The 18,476-nt window shown below is 42.3% G+C and overlaps 2 protein-coding genes across 3 annotated transcripts; both read right to left on the bottom strand.

Annotated features, from left to right (window-relative positions):
* Positions 1–1,286: 1,286 nt before the first annotated feature.
* Positions 1,287–8,271, bottom strand: LOC130142365 (molybdopterin synthase catalytic subunit). Of its 2 annotated transcripts, none has more exons than XM_056324123.1 (5): positions 8,134–8,271; positions 7,110–7,245; positions 6,123–6,276; positions 4,583–4,706; positions 1,287–3,413 (listed from the first exon to the last, which is right to left on the bottom strand). In XM_056324123.1, the coding sequence occupies exons 2-5, from the start codon at positions 7,228–7,230 to the stop codon at positions 3,345–3,347; spliced, it is 468 nt and encodes a 155-aa protein (XP_056180098.1). In that variant the 5' UTR covers positions 7,231–7,245; positions 8,134–8,271; the 3' UTR covers positions 1,287–3,344. The 2 variants fall into 2 exon arrangements, with proteins under 2 accessions (XP_056180098.1, XP_056180099.1); XM_056324124.1 differs by having other exon boundaries at positions 8,114–8,252.
* MOCS2 (molybdenum cofactor synthesis 2) lies at positions 7,639–11,569 on the bottom strand. The gene is made up of 4 exons (XM_056324125.1): positions 11,422–11,569; positions 10,912–11,033; positions 8,396–8,542; positions 7,639–8,286 (listed from the first exon to the last, which is right to left on the bottom strand). The coding sequence occupies exons 1-3, from the start codon at positions 11,431–11,433 to the stop codon at positions 8,416–8,418; spliced, it is 261 nt and encodes an 86-aa protein (XP_056180100.1). The 5' UTR covers positions 11,434–11,569; the 3' UTR covers positions 7,639–8,286; positions 8,396–8,415.
* Between the last annotated feature and the right edge of the window lie 6,907 nt (positions 11,570–18,476).

Here is an 18,476-nt window from a genome sequence, read left to right as displayed (position 1 = left end):
ATCCGTCAGTTACTGTTTCGTATAGACATCAGGCTGAGCTTCTCTTGAGAGCAGAGCAAGAATGAAAGCTCAAAATCAGGGCAGGAAACTCTTAAAATTAAGCAATGCTGGTACATGGACATTGTCAGACAAAGGGATGCATCTGTGTATTCAAGTGTTGCCAGCCAAGCCCAAGACGTCTTCCCAAAAGGACAAATTCTCGCTCTTAAGACATGCATGTCCCTTCCACAAACACCCCCTACCTGGCAGATCTCTTCAGGAATCGCACAATGACCCTCTGGTCTGCAGTGTCTGTTCCCGGGAACATCTGTCTGCACTTGGAGCCACCACCTCTGCAGTGCGCTGTGACACTGCTGGAAGAGCCACGGACGGGTGGGATTACTCTCCCCTATAGCCAAGGCAGAGAAACAGCTGGACTCAGCTCAGAGAGCGGCTGCACTGTGTATATACACTGCCTACCATCCCACTCACAGACCTCACCAGAACACAAGGTAGCCCTTGTCCAGCAGCCTAGTCCTGCATGTGGGGAAACCAGGACATGTGCAGCCACATCTTTCCCTGACATGCGGTCCGACACATCTGGAATTCATCCCCTGACCTGGAAATCTGGAAGCACTCCTGGGTCGCTCCAGACACAGCCTCAGGCAGCTGTCTTAGAACAGAGGAATTTGCCCTCTTACAGCAATATTGCCCCAGCATAGCGGGTAGCCCTACAGAGGGAGCCGGAACACCAAGCTCGGAATATGGACCTAAATTTCAGTGAAACACATTTTACCTCTAATTATGCACATCATCCCTCCTAGGGGCATTTCCATTTTGCTTTTAGATGCCAGCTGAAGAACCCAAAGTTACACAAGACTGATACATCATTGTTCCAGAACAAAGCAGTACTTGCCTCACACACAGCTAGGGACACAAAATGACATTTCATTGTTTTGACCATGGCAGCGTACACACATTGTAACACTCAGCTGTGACTCAGTACATCTCTTCCATTCATTGTTCCTGGTCACTGTGGGGAAGTACACAATTATTCTTTCTCTTCTTTTCTGCACCCTCCTTCCCAGCTGCATTGCTGATGGGGAAGGTGCATTTAAGGTCACCCTAGAGAAATCTTCCAGGAGACTGCAACACTAGAGACGCACTCGTGCAACAGAGGAAGTGCCCCTGATCACAGGGTTGCAAGTATAACTTACCTGTTCTAAATACCACTATTTTTCTGCATCAGAGCACAGCACCAGTAAGCAAGCACTCCACAAGTTTTACTTCATTCATGAACCATCCACTACAAGGCAAGATAGCCATTTATTTTTGTGAAATACAATAATTAATTGCATGGTAACAGTAAACATGAATGTGGAAAAATGAAGACCAAAAATGGGAAAGTTTGTGTATTTCTTTCTTTTCTAAAACTAAAAATAATTATTTGACAAAGTGATCTGTACTCAGGGTTTTGTACAATTCCCGGTAAAAATTACATTCAAATAGCAGAGGACATCTCTCCAACCTCCAAAGCAAAGGAAAACTCAACCTTGAACTTGCTCAGCTCTGCCTGTGTAAGAGGGCCCACATGGATTGGAGGTTGCGTATTCATGCAAGGAGCAGCTGCTGTCCTTCAGAGGAAGGACTCACTCACTTCCACTAAGGAAAAGGGTATCAGTAAGTTAACAAGCATGGTTTAACCATGCTTTTGCATGAAGTTGTTTCACTGGGGTTTACTTAATCCAGACACAGGATTATTTTTGCAGTTTATTTATGCATTTATATTCACTTTTATGATTTTAGTACAGTTTTTCCCTTGTTGCTGTTTTGATACCTAGTTAAAAGAGAAAAAGACTGACATAGTATGTTTGCTTCCACTGGAAACAGTGGACTGCTCATCCAAGTAAGATTATTATCCTGTTGTGACCTCCCATGCAGACCGTGAACAGACTACCAATGTAAAAGCATTAAAGCAGTATATGTCACAGAGGTCTAAACACCTTACATCACTAAGTATTAAAACTGAATCAAATCACTGAGGGGGTGGGGAAAGCTCATAACTTATTTTTCTCCATTTATATTGTGCAGTTAGCAGCTGTTTGTAGATTTTTACAGCAGAAGCAATGAATTGGATTATACAGCTGAGGTTTAAGTGTTATGCAATGTAAAGATTATCTACACTTGATCATATCATTTTACTTTTATTTACCTCATTTCCTTTCCTTTGTATCTATCTTGTCTACATTGTTAATGATGACTAGATAAAACTGCCTCTCAGCATTAGTAGAAATGCCATACACAATGGGACTTTAAATTCTTATCTTCTAAACACTGTCATGGCACAGTAAAATTACATAAATAAAATAATCTTACTCAGATGACCAGTCCATTGTTTCTAGTGGAAGCACAGGCATACTGTCAGTCTTTTTCTCTTTTAACTAGGTTTCAAAACAGTAACAAGAGAAAAACTGTATTAAAATCACAAATGTGAATATAAATGCATATATAAACGGCAAAAAGTTCAACAGACTCTACTTCCTTTGAAAAACTAGTCAATTCCAGTGACTCTGAATCCTAACATGTCGAAAGTCAAACTACTAATACTCATTAAATAGCCAATAAAGCTCCTTCAAAATTAATCTTCTGGCTAGCATCAAGCAGTTACAGGTTTGCATGTTACTACTAATGCAAGTTTGTTGCTGGTAGAGTATTAGACCTAACTTTGAATCAAAGTCTGTCCATATTTTTTAATTTAATAGACTTGTGGTATCAGCTGCACAGTAAAAATGTTTCTGTGAGGCAGAGCTACTGGAATGTAACCACTACTAAAAATTTAGGAACTCTGGAGTATAGTTTATATTTTCCTCTCTGTCTGTACCAAAATGTTTACTCTACTTCAAGTAGCTTTTGTGTTGTTACAAGAATGTCAAAATAGCATAAAGCTTGCAAACTGATTCTACAGTCATATAAAATTAAACTACTCGGGACTTTTTTCAAAATTAAAAAAAAAATAATATATCAGTTGTCCTGTGACCTCCCATGCAGACAATGAACAAGGACTACCAATGTAAAGGCATTAAAGCAGTGTATATCACAGAGGACTAAATACTTGCAACCAAGAATTTTAGGGCAGGTTGTTTTAAAAACTGACTCCATGTTCAAATGCACAGAGATGATTTCAAAGGAAAGTCAAGAACACTTAAAAACCCCCATTATTACTTACTCATTTCCTTCAGTCCTAGTTGAACTATTCAGAGTGAAACACCTATTACACCTGCTTAAAAACATGTAGATTCTCTGTAAAGACAACTCAAAGCTACACCAGTATGTTCACTAGGAACGCTTTATTTTTAAGAGTACAGTTATTTTTCTGAATTTGCCCAAAAGCATTCCTTGTTTTCTTTCCAAGAATATTCATCCTCATAAATCTCCTGTAAAGATAAACAAAGAATGGGAAATACTGTCAGTCTTGCTACATACAGCCACAAGTCGGGGCAAACAACCCAACAGCCATCCTGCTGTTATTTACTGATCACGGTAGGACTATACAGCACTTGGCAGGCAAAGAGAAAAGAGGGCAGCACACTTAGAACATACTAACTTATGCATGGGCAGATGCTGAACCTCAGCCTGAGCCCCATTAAATTTAGTCGGGTCCATCTATCCTGAAGTCAATTCGAGAAACAGATCTAAAAGAAAAGATGTAAAACGGTACAGTACCCAGCACTTGTGTCTGAAACTGCCAAACATCCTTCGGCATGTTAACCTAATGTACCGTCATTTTTAGGACAGTTTTTAAGCATATACAAAATGTCAATATTAAAAAAAATGTCTAACAAAATACAGATCTTCAGGACAGACTGGACTACGAGCAGTCCAGTCCTAATCAGCAAATTCAGCAGGGCTCTGAGCTCTGATTATTCCTACTGAGATCAAAGAACTCCAGCTTCCTGAAAGGTGTCTGAGAAGTGGAGCAAAGCAGAGAACATTGCTGTTACCACATGACAAGTTCTGCCTGGGAGAGAAGGCAGAGGTAATGCTCACTACTTGCACGCAACACTGTGGTTATACAATAAGGCTCTTTCTATACCCAGGCTGGTCTCTCCACACATTGTGTACCCATACTAGCTTTGGGACCTCTGCTCATCCCTTTATTGTGTGCTGTTGCCTAATGCTCTGTGCTTTCCCATGGCCACATGGATGAGTGGAAGAAACACAAGAAATGCCACTTTTACTTGCAAACTGCAATGCTGTCCAAAGCAAAGCTGATTCAAAGTTCTTCCACAAGTCTGCGCAGAACTAAGTTTTGCCACTGAAAAGAGAAAGCTCAGGGCTCCTTCACATTGACCCTAAGATGGCATTAAGGGGAAGAGGAGCTGTACAGAGGCAAGGGAGGGCTTTCCAGGTGCCCAACCTGCCACAGATGGGCCTGGCTGCATTAGGGGAAACTCACTGGTGCTAGACATTGACATCCTGTAAGGAGCAACTGCCGCCTGTGATGCTTCAGTTGCTTCCTTTAAGAGCACAAGCAACCTTCCTTTAGCATGGCTGTCTAGGACTATGGCACAGGCCTAAAATGCAAATTTGTTCCCAAACATACCTTTTTCCATATTGGGACAGATGCTTTTAAAGTATTGATGCAGTACATTACAGCTTCAAGGGATTCTGCTCTGTGTGGAGAGGAGACTGCAATAATTACACTTGCTTCTGTTATTGGAACCACACTAGGGAGAGAAGAGGAACAACAGCAGCTTTAGCTAATGCTTAACATCAAGAGCACCCAAAAGTTGTGGCCATGTCACGTCAGTATTCTGGCCACACGCTCTCCTGACTCATTCATACTGAGCAAGTGTCAAGCCATGTCTAAAAGATTATACACTTCTTAAAAGACAGAAAACCACAACCAAAATCAGTTCCAGATGTGAGAATTCCACACTTTAGAATAAATAAACCCACCAGACACAGGCTTTTTTCTTCCATTCTTTCTTTTTTTTTAAACAAAGTCTATGGAATTAAGAGGGGAAAATTGCTAACTTGCAACAACGCATAGGAAACTCACTGGAAGCTGGCTTAATAATGAACATTAAGTTAGGAACAGCCAGTTCTTATCTGGAAACATAAGAAATCATCTCAGTTTGCAGAAGAATTTATGGAACAAGAAATTAAGTGCCTCAAACTTCTGATTTTGCCATGAGACTTCATTTTTTTACAAATTCTGATTTCAAATTACAATTTTTTCCTGTTTGGTATGTCGTTTTCCCAACTTAACAGAAGTAGCACAAGGTTTTGTTTTGCTTCTCATAAGGGTAGAATTCCCAAAAGCTGCCTCCCAGCCCTCCCTCTAGAGTAAGACTCCTCTGGCAAATGGTTCATAGGAAAAAAAATCTACGCTTAAATGCTTTGAGCTGCCCTCAAGAGAGAATCACTCTCTCTGTTGATTACACAGGAAACCTACCAAAAATACCTCTCAAAGCTAGTATTACCCTTTGTAGTCACCTCCTAAATTAATTTGAGAGAGGGAAATAAGCATTTGCAACAGACTTTGCAAATCCTGCTCGTTTCAGTGAGAAATCTTATGAACAGTGAAAGCTCAAAAGTATGTCAGACACTAGTATTCCGTGTTTTGAACCCAACAGAAAATGCTTATCCAAGACTCAAGGAACAACAGGAGGCTCTCCGGCAACTATTACTAGCAATTACTGTGCCCCTTGCCTCCCCGTAGTCTAAGATTTCAGGTTCCCTGTGGCATAATTTGACTTAAATTTGACAATAAGAACATTCTGCAGCACTTCAATGTAAGAGAGACAAAAGAAAGTGCTTAAGAAAAGACCAAACCAACCAACAGCCTCCCCTTCCCTGGAATGAAATCTCAATCGCTCCTTCCCACTTTTAAACCATCGCACCGGCATCAAGGATCCTGCAGGCTACATGTGGACTCCAGCAAACACTACCAATACACACATTTTTGAAAAGACTGTTTCTGAAATTTAGCTCCACAGCAAGAGTTTGATCCTGAAGCCAGCTTTGCTGTGTTAGTTCATAAAGACTCCTGCGTGTCCTTCAACTATGTAAGCAAAGCCATTCACTAGACAAGAATTAATACTCCCACTTGCAGAAGGATGGGGCCTGGCAATACATACCCAAGTCTATGGTGCACTGCAATATGTTTGACTGACGGCCATTTCTGTCTAACACCTCTGCAGATTTTCTTTATTTCACTCTCTGCCATTGAAGTGTATGCTTCATATTCTAAGTGAATCACTTTTTTCCCTTCAAAATTATTTCTTGTAGTACCTAAAGACAAATCATTTATCAACCAAAAGGGATGAATAAATATATATTATATATTTATTATATAATAATATATTATAAACAAATACCGAGTAAAACCCAGGATCTCCTCCTATGGTCAAGGTCAGCCCTGTGCAAATTTAAATGACTTCACCTAATCATGGCTGTCTAAAGAGATTCTTTGAACAAGTGAATCTTTACTACACAAGAATTCAGTTTACACATTACACAAGTCTGCAGTCTGTAATGCCCAAGGTTGGTACATCTTCTGTGTTAACTGCCAAGGCGCTATTATTGCATTTGTCCATGCAATGTTTAAGTGCTCAGTATTTAGGAGCCCAGTGGCACTAAGGTTTAAGTACAAAGGGGTTTCAGCATGTGTACCATGCACATTAAGCAACAGGACAAGAGCTATCAGCCTTGACCTGCACCAGCCCATGGGTAAAACAGTACTTTACTTTCAACCAAGATGTGAGTTGCAGAAGCTTTCATACAAGTTTGCATAGCCACAGCATCCCACTTCCCACCCTGAACAAGCTGTGTCCAAGGGGAGGCGAATAGCTCCCAAGCAGTCCTGTACTCTGGAGCTGCTGTTCTGTTCAGTCCTGTGACAGGCACAAGAGCAGGGAAGCTTCTCACCACTTTGTCCCAGTGCAACTTTTAAATGCTGCTATGATGTTGTTCTAAATAATTCAGAATGTGTTTTATAAACATCCTGGGTTCAGTCCAGGAATTTATTTATTTGAGAAGCATGAGTTTGGGGTGCAGACAACCTAAGTTCCCTTTATTATACTATTAACACACCCAGAGATCCAGCTCAGAAATATTAAACTCACCAATGAAAAGAGACACTGCCCCACAGTATGGTGAAATGACCAGCTCTGATACTTCATCTACAGAGAGCTTTTCAGACTTGAGCTTGATAAAATCTTTTGGCACTTCTTCACTTTCACCCATAGCTCAACAGAAAAGCTGAAATCAAACAGGGTCTTGTTTTTTTGGTGGTATTAGCACTGGCCAAATGCTTTATATCCAGTGCTGATGCCCCAGTTCATGCAGAAAACATGCACCATCTACTACTTCCTTACCCCAAGAGGCCAGTCTCCCCAGCAAATTCATTTCTCAGCAGCCTTGCTGAGAGAGTATTAACTGCAAATATCAAGCAATGACCTGATTTTTAATGCATACAGGTTCCTTCATGCTAGTAAAGTCTGGTCCAGTAGGACAAAACTAGAACTAGTCTAAGGCCCCAGTTGAACAGTACCATCAACCATCATGGACCACTGTGCTAGTAAATCTATGGTAAGGTTGTCAGCCCTTCCTCCTAATCTTACCCTGAAATCAAACACAGTTCGAAACAATGAGTTCTGATAAACATGGATTAGATTTCTAATCCTGAAGTTTAATTTGCTCTCAAAAACCTTAAGGACCTCATATTATCAGTCTGTTTCAGTGACACAGCAGAAAATTTAACTTCTCTGAGTAGAAACCAGTCATCAGTTCATCTAAGAATGAGGAGGAAAAGAAGTATTTTGAGCATCAGCAATAGAACAAACTGCAGTAAATACATGGACTGGCACTTGAAAGCATGCAAAGAAATAAAGCTACTCTAAGGACACCTGTTCCTTTGACAGCACCAAACAAAAAAGGGGGTTTTTTTAAGCAGCAGTGAATTCTTTCTCTGTATCATCTTTTCTGCCAAAAAGTTGCATGAGGTTTCTCATTATTATCTTATTTAGGCAAGCTGGAAATCTACTGGCAGCCAGAAACAACTATGGAAGAATAGAGACATAAAACCCAAATTCAAAACAATGAACCCAAATCCAAAACAATGCCTGACCTCTCTGTCAATTTTCTTACATTTACTGCATATGTGTTAATAATTTATTGTTGCACGAGCTTATAGTTTCTGGTCAGCACAATGGTCCTCTCCAGCAAGAAATGCAAGTTATGCTCTCATAAAAGATGACTGGAGTGGAGGGAGAGAACTGCATCACACCTCTGGGCCTAAACCTGAAAAGAAGAAGAAAAAAAAATATTATTGGAACATTAAACAGAATCCGTGAGATATTTTAGCACAGGACAACACTGCACAGGAAACTTAGCAAGAAGTGATACCTACCTAACACAGCCTGGGCAAATTCAGCCTCCACTAATTGGTGGGATGATGGCAACCTCGTCTCCAGGCTGCAGGACCAGGAGCTGATCTCCAAGAAGCACGTACTCCTGCCGAACAGCAAAAACCACTTGATCCCGGATGACAGCAAGCCTGAGGGGGATTGGCAGGAGCACAAACAGGTTTCTAAATAAAGCGTTTGCATTTAACCATAAGATTTCATTAAATAACAAACTGATGCACAGTCTAGGGCGGCTGAGGTAAATACCACCAAGACTGATGCAACTCTGCTTCCAACACACTTTCAAAAATGCAAGAAACACCCACCTCCTACTCTTGAATTTTCTTGTGGTGGCTAAGGAGAAACCAATTCAGTGTAATTTTCACAAGTCAGGAATTGGATTTGTTACAGGCCTACATCAGAATGAAGCTTCTAACGAAGAAGTAGGTAACTCAAGAGGCAGCAGCCATGTACTTTGGAATTAGAAGTTCCCTTGATTCAGTCTGGCTGGACTGAAGCTATTCTGTTACACGGCAAGAAGCACTGAGGGATGCTGTTTGTGATATCTCATGAAGTGGTCAGTGTTGCTCTTGCTGTGCAGCTTCACAGTTATCAGGCTTTGGGCCTTTTGTACTTACAGGTCTGAAATCTGCTATTGATAAGGCACGGCTACAGAACTAAGCAGGCAGATATGGTGCATTTTCTGGTAGACCTTCTATACTCGATTTCACATCTATAAGATGTTGCTGTGATGTGAAAATCCACAGCTCTGCATACCATGAGGCAGGGAGGCAGTTCCATGACTAAGTGCAATGACACAGTAAAGATGAGGGCAGCAAGAGTAAGACAACAGAAAAAGAATGCCAACATTTTACTTTAGAAGGTACAGGCATGATAACCATTATTGAGACTACAAGATCTGACACAGACAGCGGAGAAAGTGCCTAGAAACAAGCCCGCACACCAAAAGGGTACAAGTAAAAATCCTATTTCGACAACCGTGGGCAAGGCACAAGCTAAGCAAAACACAGTAGCATTGACTCAGAGGGCAGACTGAAGAGAGGGACTGTATCAAAGTAAAGCAAACCACTGAGGAACCAAGTGCAACTATGAAACTGAAGTGCCCATTGGAAGGATGGGTTCTAATTAATGTCACTTGCAAGTTAATTCATTGGGTAAAATGGGTGGAACAGAAGAGCATTGTCAAGTACACTCAAGCTGCAGTTTGAATATCCATTAGCAATGTGAACAAAAGTCTGCGGTCAAAGCCCTACAATTACATTGAGTTTTTCCAGAAAAGCTAGAATCACAAGCATTTTCCAAGAAGGCCGCTGTGAAGTAACTGCACATGCAAAACGTACTGCCCCAAGTCATCATTCATAAAAGGACAAAGTTGACAAACTACGGCAAACCAACCAATGGTGCTGGTGCTACTGCTGTTACTTCTGACACCAAGTAACAGGCTGCAAAGTAAAATACGCTCATTCCCTACTGCCTCCTCCCCCAAAACACACTTGGTCTCAATTCTCTGTGATGAAAAGGCCCCTGGTCTAACATTTGGTTAGAACTTCTCATTCAGAAAAAAATGCCATTGCTAAATAGTTAATTTTTGTCATAGCCTTTGAAAGTAGATCTAATAAAGAAGGGTGGTGCCTAAAGGAAGACTTTAGCATCTAAGTCCAAAGTTATGAAAATTCCAGTGCATTCAGCACTAAGCCCTGAGGACCCTGACCTCTGTTATAACTTCTTTTTTTTTCACTCCCCTCTCCAAAACCACTTTGCACCTTTGACTATCGGATTCATTCTTGACAGGATTGAGCACCTTCCCTCAGCCTTAACTTCAGGGTGAATTTCTGCTGACAACCTTACAGAGCACCAGCACCCGCAGGGGTCCTTACAGCGCACACCTAGCGCTCTCTAGGACTGGACTCCCTATGAAATGCAACCAACTGTGTGGGGAAGCGGAGAAGGTTTGAAGTGGCTGATCTCCATTCTCAAGTAAGGGCTGCCTGGCTGGATGCCTGTGGCATGGCTTCAGTTCCCTTCCTGACCTGCCTTCCAGAGTGGGCCACAAGCTCAGACCAAAGGCTAACAGTACAGATAAAGATAAGCGGTTGGAAACACCCGCACATTATCATGAATGTCTTATTTATTGCCCTGACTGTCCTTGACCCCTCCTGGAGACATCCCACCTCCTCTGCTGGTTACTAGCACCGCTCACTTTTCACGTGCAGCGAGTGATCACACCGTAGCCCTTCTGGGCAATGGGTCACACCTCTTGAAGAACCCCTCAGGCTCAACTTTTGGGTACGTTTACTGGACCCAGTCTTTCCTTGAGCGTACCTAAAGCTACAGCACTTCCAGCTGGCCAAAACACTCGCTGCAGGTTAATGTCACTGTCTTTACGGTATCAAAGTCCTGATACGTGTTCCCGCTCAACCTTACATGCTGAATCCGTGTTTACCGAGAAGCCCCAGCCAGGCTGAGCTCGGTGCGCCTCAGCAGCAGCCTCCCCGCGTACCTGGGGTGCGCCTTGACGATCTCCTCCCAGAGCTGCCGCGCCGTGACCTGCCGCGGCACCCAGAGGGCCTCGCTGCGCAGCCCGGCCAGCTCCGCGCTCCGGGCGAAGTACAGCACCGACACCTGCCGAAGAACCGCCGTCAGGGAGCGGGGCCTGCTGCCGCAAGGCAGCCGCCCGCGCCTAACGCGCCGGGAAAACCAAGCAAGCAACCGAAACCAAACCGGGGCGAGGAAAGGCTTTCCCTGGATTTCGTTAACGCCGAATCTCGCCGTGGCGTGCCTCCTGCCCGGCGGTCAGGACAGCAGGAAAAACCGCGGGGGGGTGGTGCGAGGCCGGGGGGTGAGCCGGCGCAGGGCCCGCGTCCCGCTCCCGCCGTCCAGGCCTCGCCCGCCCCGCGCCTCTCTCTGCCCGCCGAGGGGAGGCGCTGAGGGCGCCCCGTCGCCCTCCCCGGCCCCCGCCTCGCCTCCAGCCGGGCCCCGCTCCCCGGGGGCGCCGGCAGGCTGCACCTACCTGGCAGCGCATGGAGCCGCCGGCCGCAGGCGGACGGCCCTCAGCCGCGGGCTCACGGCGGCGCCTGCGCCCGGGAGAGAGGCGCCGGGCCCGGACCGCCCCTTGCGGCCTGGGCCGGCATCGCGGCGCGGCCCCGCTCCGGGGCTGGGAGGCCTGGCTCGGGCGGGCCGGGCCCAGCTGGGCGCAGCCATGCCTCGGGGCCCTTCCCCGCCACAGGTGGATCACGGAGGCGGCAGGCGGCCCTCGGAAAGCGGTGGGGGAGCGGGAGGTGAGAGGCTGTGGCTTTGCCCGCCAAACGCTGCCAGCAAGTTTGGGGACGGCACCTTAACAGCCAGATTTTCACGTGGGCTCAGTCCCCAGAGTGCATGGGGATGGCAAATGATCGCAAACATCGCACATCAGGCGCTTGCCATCATTATACAGCCGCTGCAAGTGCACATAATCGGTATACGTGGTGTTAAAATGCTGACACAGGGTTTCTAGGATGTGTCTTGTTTCCGTGTGGAGATTGCCGTGGCATCTGTCTCCCCGTGGACAACTGTATCCTTTCAGTAACTGCCTTCGTGGAAGGATAGTGTGGTGGACAGAGGCTGGCTGACCTCCTGCACTGCGATGTGGGCAAGGAGAGGTACGTGGCAGTTGTTCCACAGGGCACAACTGTGCCCCAAAGCCCAGTCCTCATGGGTGGCCAGTGTTAACGTCTGTGCTGTTTGCCATGCTTTTAACCTCACAACGATGAAGGAAGAGCTCGTTCAGTCAGGCGAACCCAAGGAAACTCTGCAGTTGTTACTAACAATGCAGAGTTTGTGGTCAGTTACTGTTACTCAGGCAGGTGGTCAAGCGGTAAACACATGTCCTAGTTGGATGCAATACCATCAGCCAAAAAAACCCCAAAAAACAAAATAAAACCAAAAAAACCCCACCCTTAAATCAACCACTACTATCCAGTCATTTAAAAAGCTGGCCGGGAAAGGAAAGAGACCTTTCTATGTAGTAATTTTTGCCTCTGAGGTACAAAGACAATGAAAGTTTAAAGAGATAAAGTTTTCCCAAAAATGTGCAATAAAAATGCAGTTATTTCCGTGGAGCGTGTGTTTTGTACCAGTTACCCGGTACACCATGTATTAATCCTCTGCTGTGAGGAGCAAGTAGTATTTTTTTTTTAATCGTATTGTTTTGTTTGTGAATGATTAACTACTGTTACAAGCTGAACTCTCCTCAAGACAGCATGTGTCAAGTGAATAAAATTATTGCTTTCTTTTTTCTCTGGGCTGTGTAATTTTGCATCTACACATCTTAAATTAAATGGATCACTTTGACAAGGTACGTATGACCCAGCCAGTAGCTAGCAAGTGGCTGGCACATTTTTCCCACACAAAAGATGTGCCACAGGTGTCTGTCTTTAGAGTGAAGTAGGTGAGTGCTGGGCTCATCTGGAGCAAATTAGCCTCTCAGCCCAGAAAACAGTGAGCTTTCAAAGATTTACTGGTAGAATTAGGTCCACTGTGGAATAAAGGAGAGAGGGGGAGGAGTTACTACTACTGAATTTCTGGATTTTCTTTATTTGATCTTCAGCTACTGACTTGCCCCAGGAAATTCTTGAGTATTTTTCAAAGGATGCATCAGTGTTCAGCTCTGTGTTGCATGACTTAGTTAAGGGCAGATTTGCACCTAGAAAGCACAGGAATAGAGTAGGATTTGTGACTGATTATCTTTTAACTATGGTCTAGAACAGATAAGAAAGAGGTTAAAAGTTCTTAAACAGAAGCAGGAATTTATGAATGTCTAAAACTCTCCTAAATACCTCCTCATTCTGGAGGTCTTTTGTTCTGATCACACCAGCAAGTGGTGTGACTACTATACCGCTTGGTTTGCAGGAGTGAGTTCTATTTGTATTGCTTTTGTTTGTTTGGCTTGTTTTGTAGGTTGTCTGGCAGAGTATAGATACTACATGAGATGGAATGAGAGATGTTTCTGTAGCTCTGGAAGAGATAACGTTAGTTCTGTAGAAACCTGAGATTTCAATACCGTTAGTTCTCAGCGATTCCTATAGGCTAGCTCCACGTGATTTTCCCTAAAAATATTTTCTGGTTTGGCCTTTTCTTTCAGGCACCATTTTCTCCTTTGCAGTTTCTGGTTTGGAGTGTAATTCTGAGTAGCTCCGATGTCTGTCTAGTTCTAAATGTTATTTATTGAGTCTAGTATTTTGAATTAAGTCTTGTCCTAAGCCATGAGGCCTTTTGCTTTAGGTGACAGGTGTGTATTGCATCCTTCCACACTGATACATATATTAGCCTCTCAGGGTGTTTTGTTTTGTGGTTTGTTTTTTTTTTAAATGTTCTTAATTTTAAAAACTGTGATGAAGCCCACCAAAGCAGCATGTTCCACTTTCCAGCCTTTCTTTGTTTTAATAATGTTTAATACTGTAAAAGTGCAGATCTTACTGTATGAAATTCCCTTTCACCATCCAAACAGACCAACAGACCATGGCTTAAGAGAAATTCAATTCCAGTAATACTAAGGAGCGGCAAATGGTGAGGAGCTGTTACTCCTATTAATTTATTTCTTACTTACCAGCAGCAAACTTTGAACTTCAAGATCTAGCTGGAGTATATCCAGACATTAAGCTTACAATCTAAGGCACTGATTCTGCACTGTGCTATTGAATGGAGAGAACCACAGCAAAGTCAACAAAACTTAGGTGGGTGCAGTAGCCTGCTAGTTTTCAGCTATTTTTGTAATAACTTATTACAAGAATTGGTATAAAACATGGCTGTATGCATTAGAAAATCCAGAAGAATGGACTGGAGAAATATTGTTAATCTTGATTTATTTTCACCAATGATTTACTTAATGTCCCTGCAGCAAAAAATTACTCTCTGGAACTGGACAAGATGGTGATTGTCTAATCTCTAGTAGATTTTCTGTTTCCTTTTGTTCTCATTTTAGACCTTTTCTTAGGACTACTTGGTATAAATCATGAGTTACTGCTCTGAAGTCCTGATTTATACTTAGAAGGTCTTCAGAGAACTTCTTATACTCTGGTTTTACTGTTGTGGAGAATTTAAGTTATGTTGGTGCTAGACCTGAGTGCATTTTTATTATACACTTGAGGTGTAGATATTGATGCATAACCCTGAATAGAGAAGATCAGAGGCAATTGCTTTACTTTGAGCTTCCTGAAATAACCAGGGAAAATAAAAATCATCATTGTGTGGAATAACCCTTCATTACCTCTTGCGTCCTTCATTTTTCTGGGGCAGCCAGGCAGATCCAAAATCAGTTTAACATTAACTTCCTGCTACTGAGTTCCTTTAAAACAAAAATGAAACCAAAACCAAACAACAACAAGAACCAACAACCACAAAAAAAAAAACCAAAACAAAAAAAAAACCCCAACCTCCCTCCAAAAAAAAACAAAACCAAAGCAAGCTGTTTGGAATAATCTATAAGGATCCAAAAGTGGAGCAGGTATAAGAGAGATGTCACCATGAATTCCAGTCATTCCATGAATTCAGGTCTGAATTTGGCCTCATACATGTCAACACTGGTAAGAATACGGAAAACATCTTCCTATTTTGGGAGGAAGGAGAGCTGTTCCTTGAGTTTCCGTAGTGGAACAATGGAGACAAAGAAGTGAAAATATGAATCTGTCTGAGGCACTGTGAACTCTAGGATTCCTGTGTGTGAGGTATATGTGACCATTTGACCAATGTCTTTAACATTCCCCTTGGCACTCTTTGAAATTGTCTATTACGAAACAGATGGTGCAGTAGTTACTTTTTGAAGGGCTAGAAGAACATGACCACATCTGGAATTAATCTTTAGCTCCCTAAACCAATAGATCACCCAGTTTTAAGAGGGCCTTCCAATATAAATGCATTGCGCAAGTACAGAGAAAGAATACACAGCTTTAAGGCAGACTATAAGCAGTCTGGAACTATAATTTATAGGCACACAACCCTTTCTGTTCAACCGTCTCATTTATGGGCAAGTCTTTTCTACAAGAATTGCTTTTTATTTTCATTGAGCAACAGCAGTAAGTGAAATATGTAACTTCTTTAATAAGATTTTAAAATATCCATAAATTTGTAGGTTTTGTATAGTATTTTCCTTTTCTGTTGACAGCTACAGTGTTCCTAAAGAGATGACTTCTTTCATTTTCTGATGTGCTTTCGTACTGTTGTTTGCCCCAAAGGACAGCTAGAAGTTGTATTAAACCAGTATGCACACCAGCATCATTCAAATAAAGCTAGCTATGGAGTTTTTGATGGTCATTAAGCAGTATAACACATGCTCTGAAGAATGATGGGAAAAGGGTATTAGGGCATTCAGTGATGATGATAAGGTAAAAACAGTTCTTGCAACCCTTGATGCCAAGGGAAAACACAAGTTTTAACCCATAGAATCTCATGTTTTAAAGTGTCTTGTACTGGACTACCTGGCTGATATTTGATCTGGATAATCATAGAATCATAGGATGGTTTGCCATAGGATGGAAGGGACCTTAAAGATCATCTTGTTCCAACCCCCTGCCATGGGCAGGGACACCTTCCACCAGACCAGGTTGCTCAAAGCCCCATCCAGCCCGGCCTTGGACACTTCCAGGGAAGGGGTGTCCACAGCTTCTCTGGGCAACCTGTGCCAGTGCCTCACCACCCTCACGGTAAAGAATTTCTTCCAAATATCTAATCTGAATCTCCTCTTTTTTAGTTTAAAACCATTATCCCTTCTTCTATCACTACATGCCCTTGTGAAAAGTCCCTCTCCTGACCTCTTGTAGGCCCCCATTAGGTCTAAATATCAAAACTGTAGGTCTAGAAATCTAAATATTTAAAATACCAAAAGTATCTTTATGGAAAAAAATTGTAATAGCAAAAAAGCATTATTTCCTGCAAAGACCCTGAATTTGTGCAACAGAAGAGTTGTAAGTGCGAAGAATTTTGAAATCTATCAAATCTACAAGTCGTGTCTCTGATTCCGTGTTTGAAAAGATAAAATTTCTCATCTGTAGTATTTCACTTGGCTTGTAAGCTTTTCTGGCCTATGTATAACATAATACAGTGTTAGTTTATATTCCCAGGTTAAATCCTTTGACCTCTAATTGTCATAATGGATTTGCTGAAGCCAGTGGAATTCCACAGGAGTTCCTCTGATCTGTGGGTGGCTGAGGAAAGCAAAATCAATTTCTTCACCCACCAGTTGAGAATTTGGGGTTTGAGGTATACAGTTGTATGTCAGACTCCTGGATTGCAGCTACTCTACTTAGCAATTCTTTACAATCATTGTAGCTGCTTTGCTTAGCTTGAGAATGGAAGTTTTGCTGAAGTTGTTGCAGTATTTCAGGTAAGTAAGTTTACCTACTCTGGGGGCACACTCAGTACAGTTGTGACAGGATATTCTGCAGATGGCAGTCTAGCTTAGGTTTAGATTCTGGTTTTATCACATAGTTAACTCTTTGGATTACTCTAGTTGGTTTGCCTTTAATCTTTCCCTTACACTTAAAATGTAAAGATTATATACCTGATTCTGTAGAATGCTAGGCTTGTGTTCAAACATTCTGCTTAATTCTACATTTAAAGTTTAGCGTTTTTGAGTAATAGGGTCAAAAAAGCATAGACTTTTATAAGCACTCCAAAGAGACAGTGGCACAAGAGACACTAGGAGTAGATCTGCGCTGACCCTAGCTGGGGCGTTGGCTACAGCTTTACATCGCGCTGTGTTCCCATACCTACCCCTTTGCCATCTACATAGGACCCTTGCTGACAGTCTGCAGATGTTCAGCATTATACAGTTGATATATAAAACTGAATCAGTATTCTTACTGGAAGTGTTGTGTGCTTTTGTTTCACACATTTCCAGAAAAACATGGGTAGATCTTGACAATGTCTTCCACTGAGGCTGATCAAACTGGATTTACTTCCACCAGCCTATATGCCCTGCGCATATTCAACTCTCCTCTGTGTTGGCTGACAACTGGAATGCTTTCTTTGTAAGTAAGAAAGGCATTTTTTCAAGAAAGATTATATTCTGTTGAAATTTTTCCAAACCATGGAAAAAAGTTATGCTTAGTTCTGAAAGCCAGCCACTTGATAGCTTTTACTTTTTAATAAGGCCCTGCAAGTGAATAATGAAAGCCTGTATTAAATGAACTGTCCAAATTTTGTGTGCAAAATTGAGATGCTAAAGTTTCTATGGCTTTCTTTTGACTAGAAGTTTAATTTTCTGTTATATATAAAGGCTCACACATCCACATGAGGGCACCAGCTGACATCTTATTTTCAGACCAGTGTGTAAGCTGTTTGTGAAATGAACATGTCAGTCAATGGTCACTCCATCCTTATACTTACAGAGCTAAAGATTGAACTCGTAAATGTTACTGCTCCCAAATTTTTTTTTATTCTTTTTCGATTCTTAGGGCAACAGTATTTTTACTTTCAGTAAACTCTACTTTCAACAGAAATCTTGAAGTAAACTTCAACTACATAGAGATGTGAGGATGTTAAGGGTTTTTTTAATTTTTTTTTAACCTTGCTGCATAATGTTATGTAAGTGAACTCTCATTAAAGTTGATAAAGTTTATTACTTCTTAGTTTTGAAAGGATAATAAAAATCCCAAGGTTTTAACCTCATTTTTATTAAATCCACAAAAATATGCAGCCAATACCTGTTCCATTTGTACAAGTTATACAATCTTTTAAAAAAAGCAAATGAATTGGTCCTGTACTCTGGGTTAGGCTGAGGATCCAGGACTGAGATTGTCTTCTTACTTCCCCCACTGAACTTGAGGAATGTTGACCAACATAAATACAGTACAGGAACAATCACGTTTCCTCTCCCAGCTCCCAAAGATCAGGCAATCAAATCTGCAAAGGCTTGAGGCTTTTTTCAAGGGTCGACAGACTGCATGCTATAAGAAGGATGTAACAGTATGTTAGCTAAATGGGGAAGGTTACCCAGGCAGACTGCAGGGTTATTTGACAAAGGTGACTGCACACAGCATGAAGTGATATAAAAGGTATTTTTCTTTGGAATCAACTGGATGGCATTTTTAA

The sequence above is a fragment of the Falco biarmicus genome, chromosome Z, assembly GCF_023638135.1.
Source record: "Falco biarmicus isolate bFalBia1 chromosome Z, bFalBia1.pri, whole genome shotgun sequence".
Lineage (NCBI taxonomy): Eukaryota > Metazoa > Chordata > Aves > Falconiformes > Falconidae > Falco > Falco biarmicus.
The sequence above is the reverse complement of the archived record's forward strand: the minus strand, read 5'-3'. Positions and strand labels throughout refer to the sequence as shown.

Bases quoted from the DNA above. Each gene is read 5' to 3' on its own strand.
- LOC130142365 (XM_056324123.1), bottom strand. From the start codon at position 7,230: ATGGGTGAAAGTGAAGAAGTGCCAAAAGATTTTATCAAGCTCAAGTCT. The intron at 6,277-7,109 runs GTGAGTTTAATA...ATTTGTCTTTAG, and splicing joins GGCAGTGTCTCTTTTCATTG to GTACTACAAGAAATAATTTT. The intron at 3,414-4,582 runs GTATGTTTGGGA...TTATCTTTACAG, and splicing joins CTGTCCCAATATGGAAAAAG to GAGATTTATGAGGATGAATA.
- MOCS2 (XM_056324125.1), bottom strand. The intron at 8,543-10,911 runs GTACGCGGGGAG...AATCCCCCTCAG, and splicing joins ATCGTCAAGGCGCACCCCAG to GCTTGCTGTCATCCGGGATC.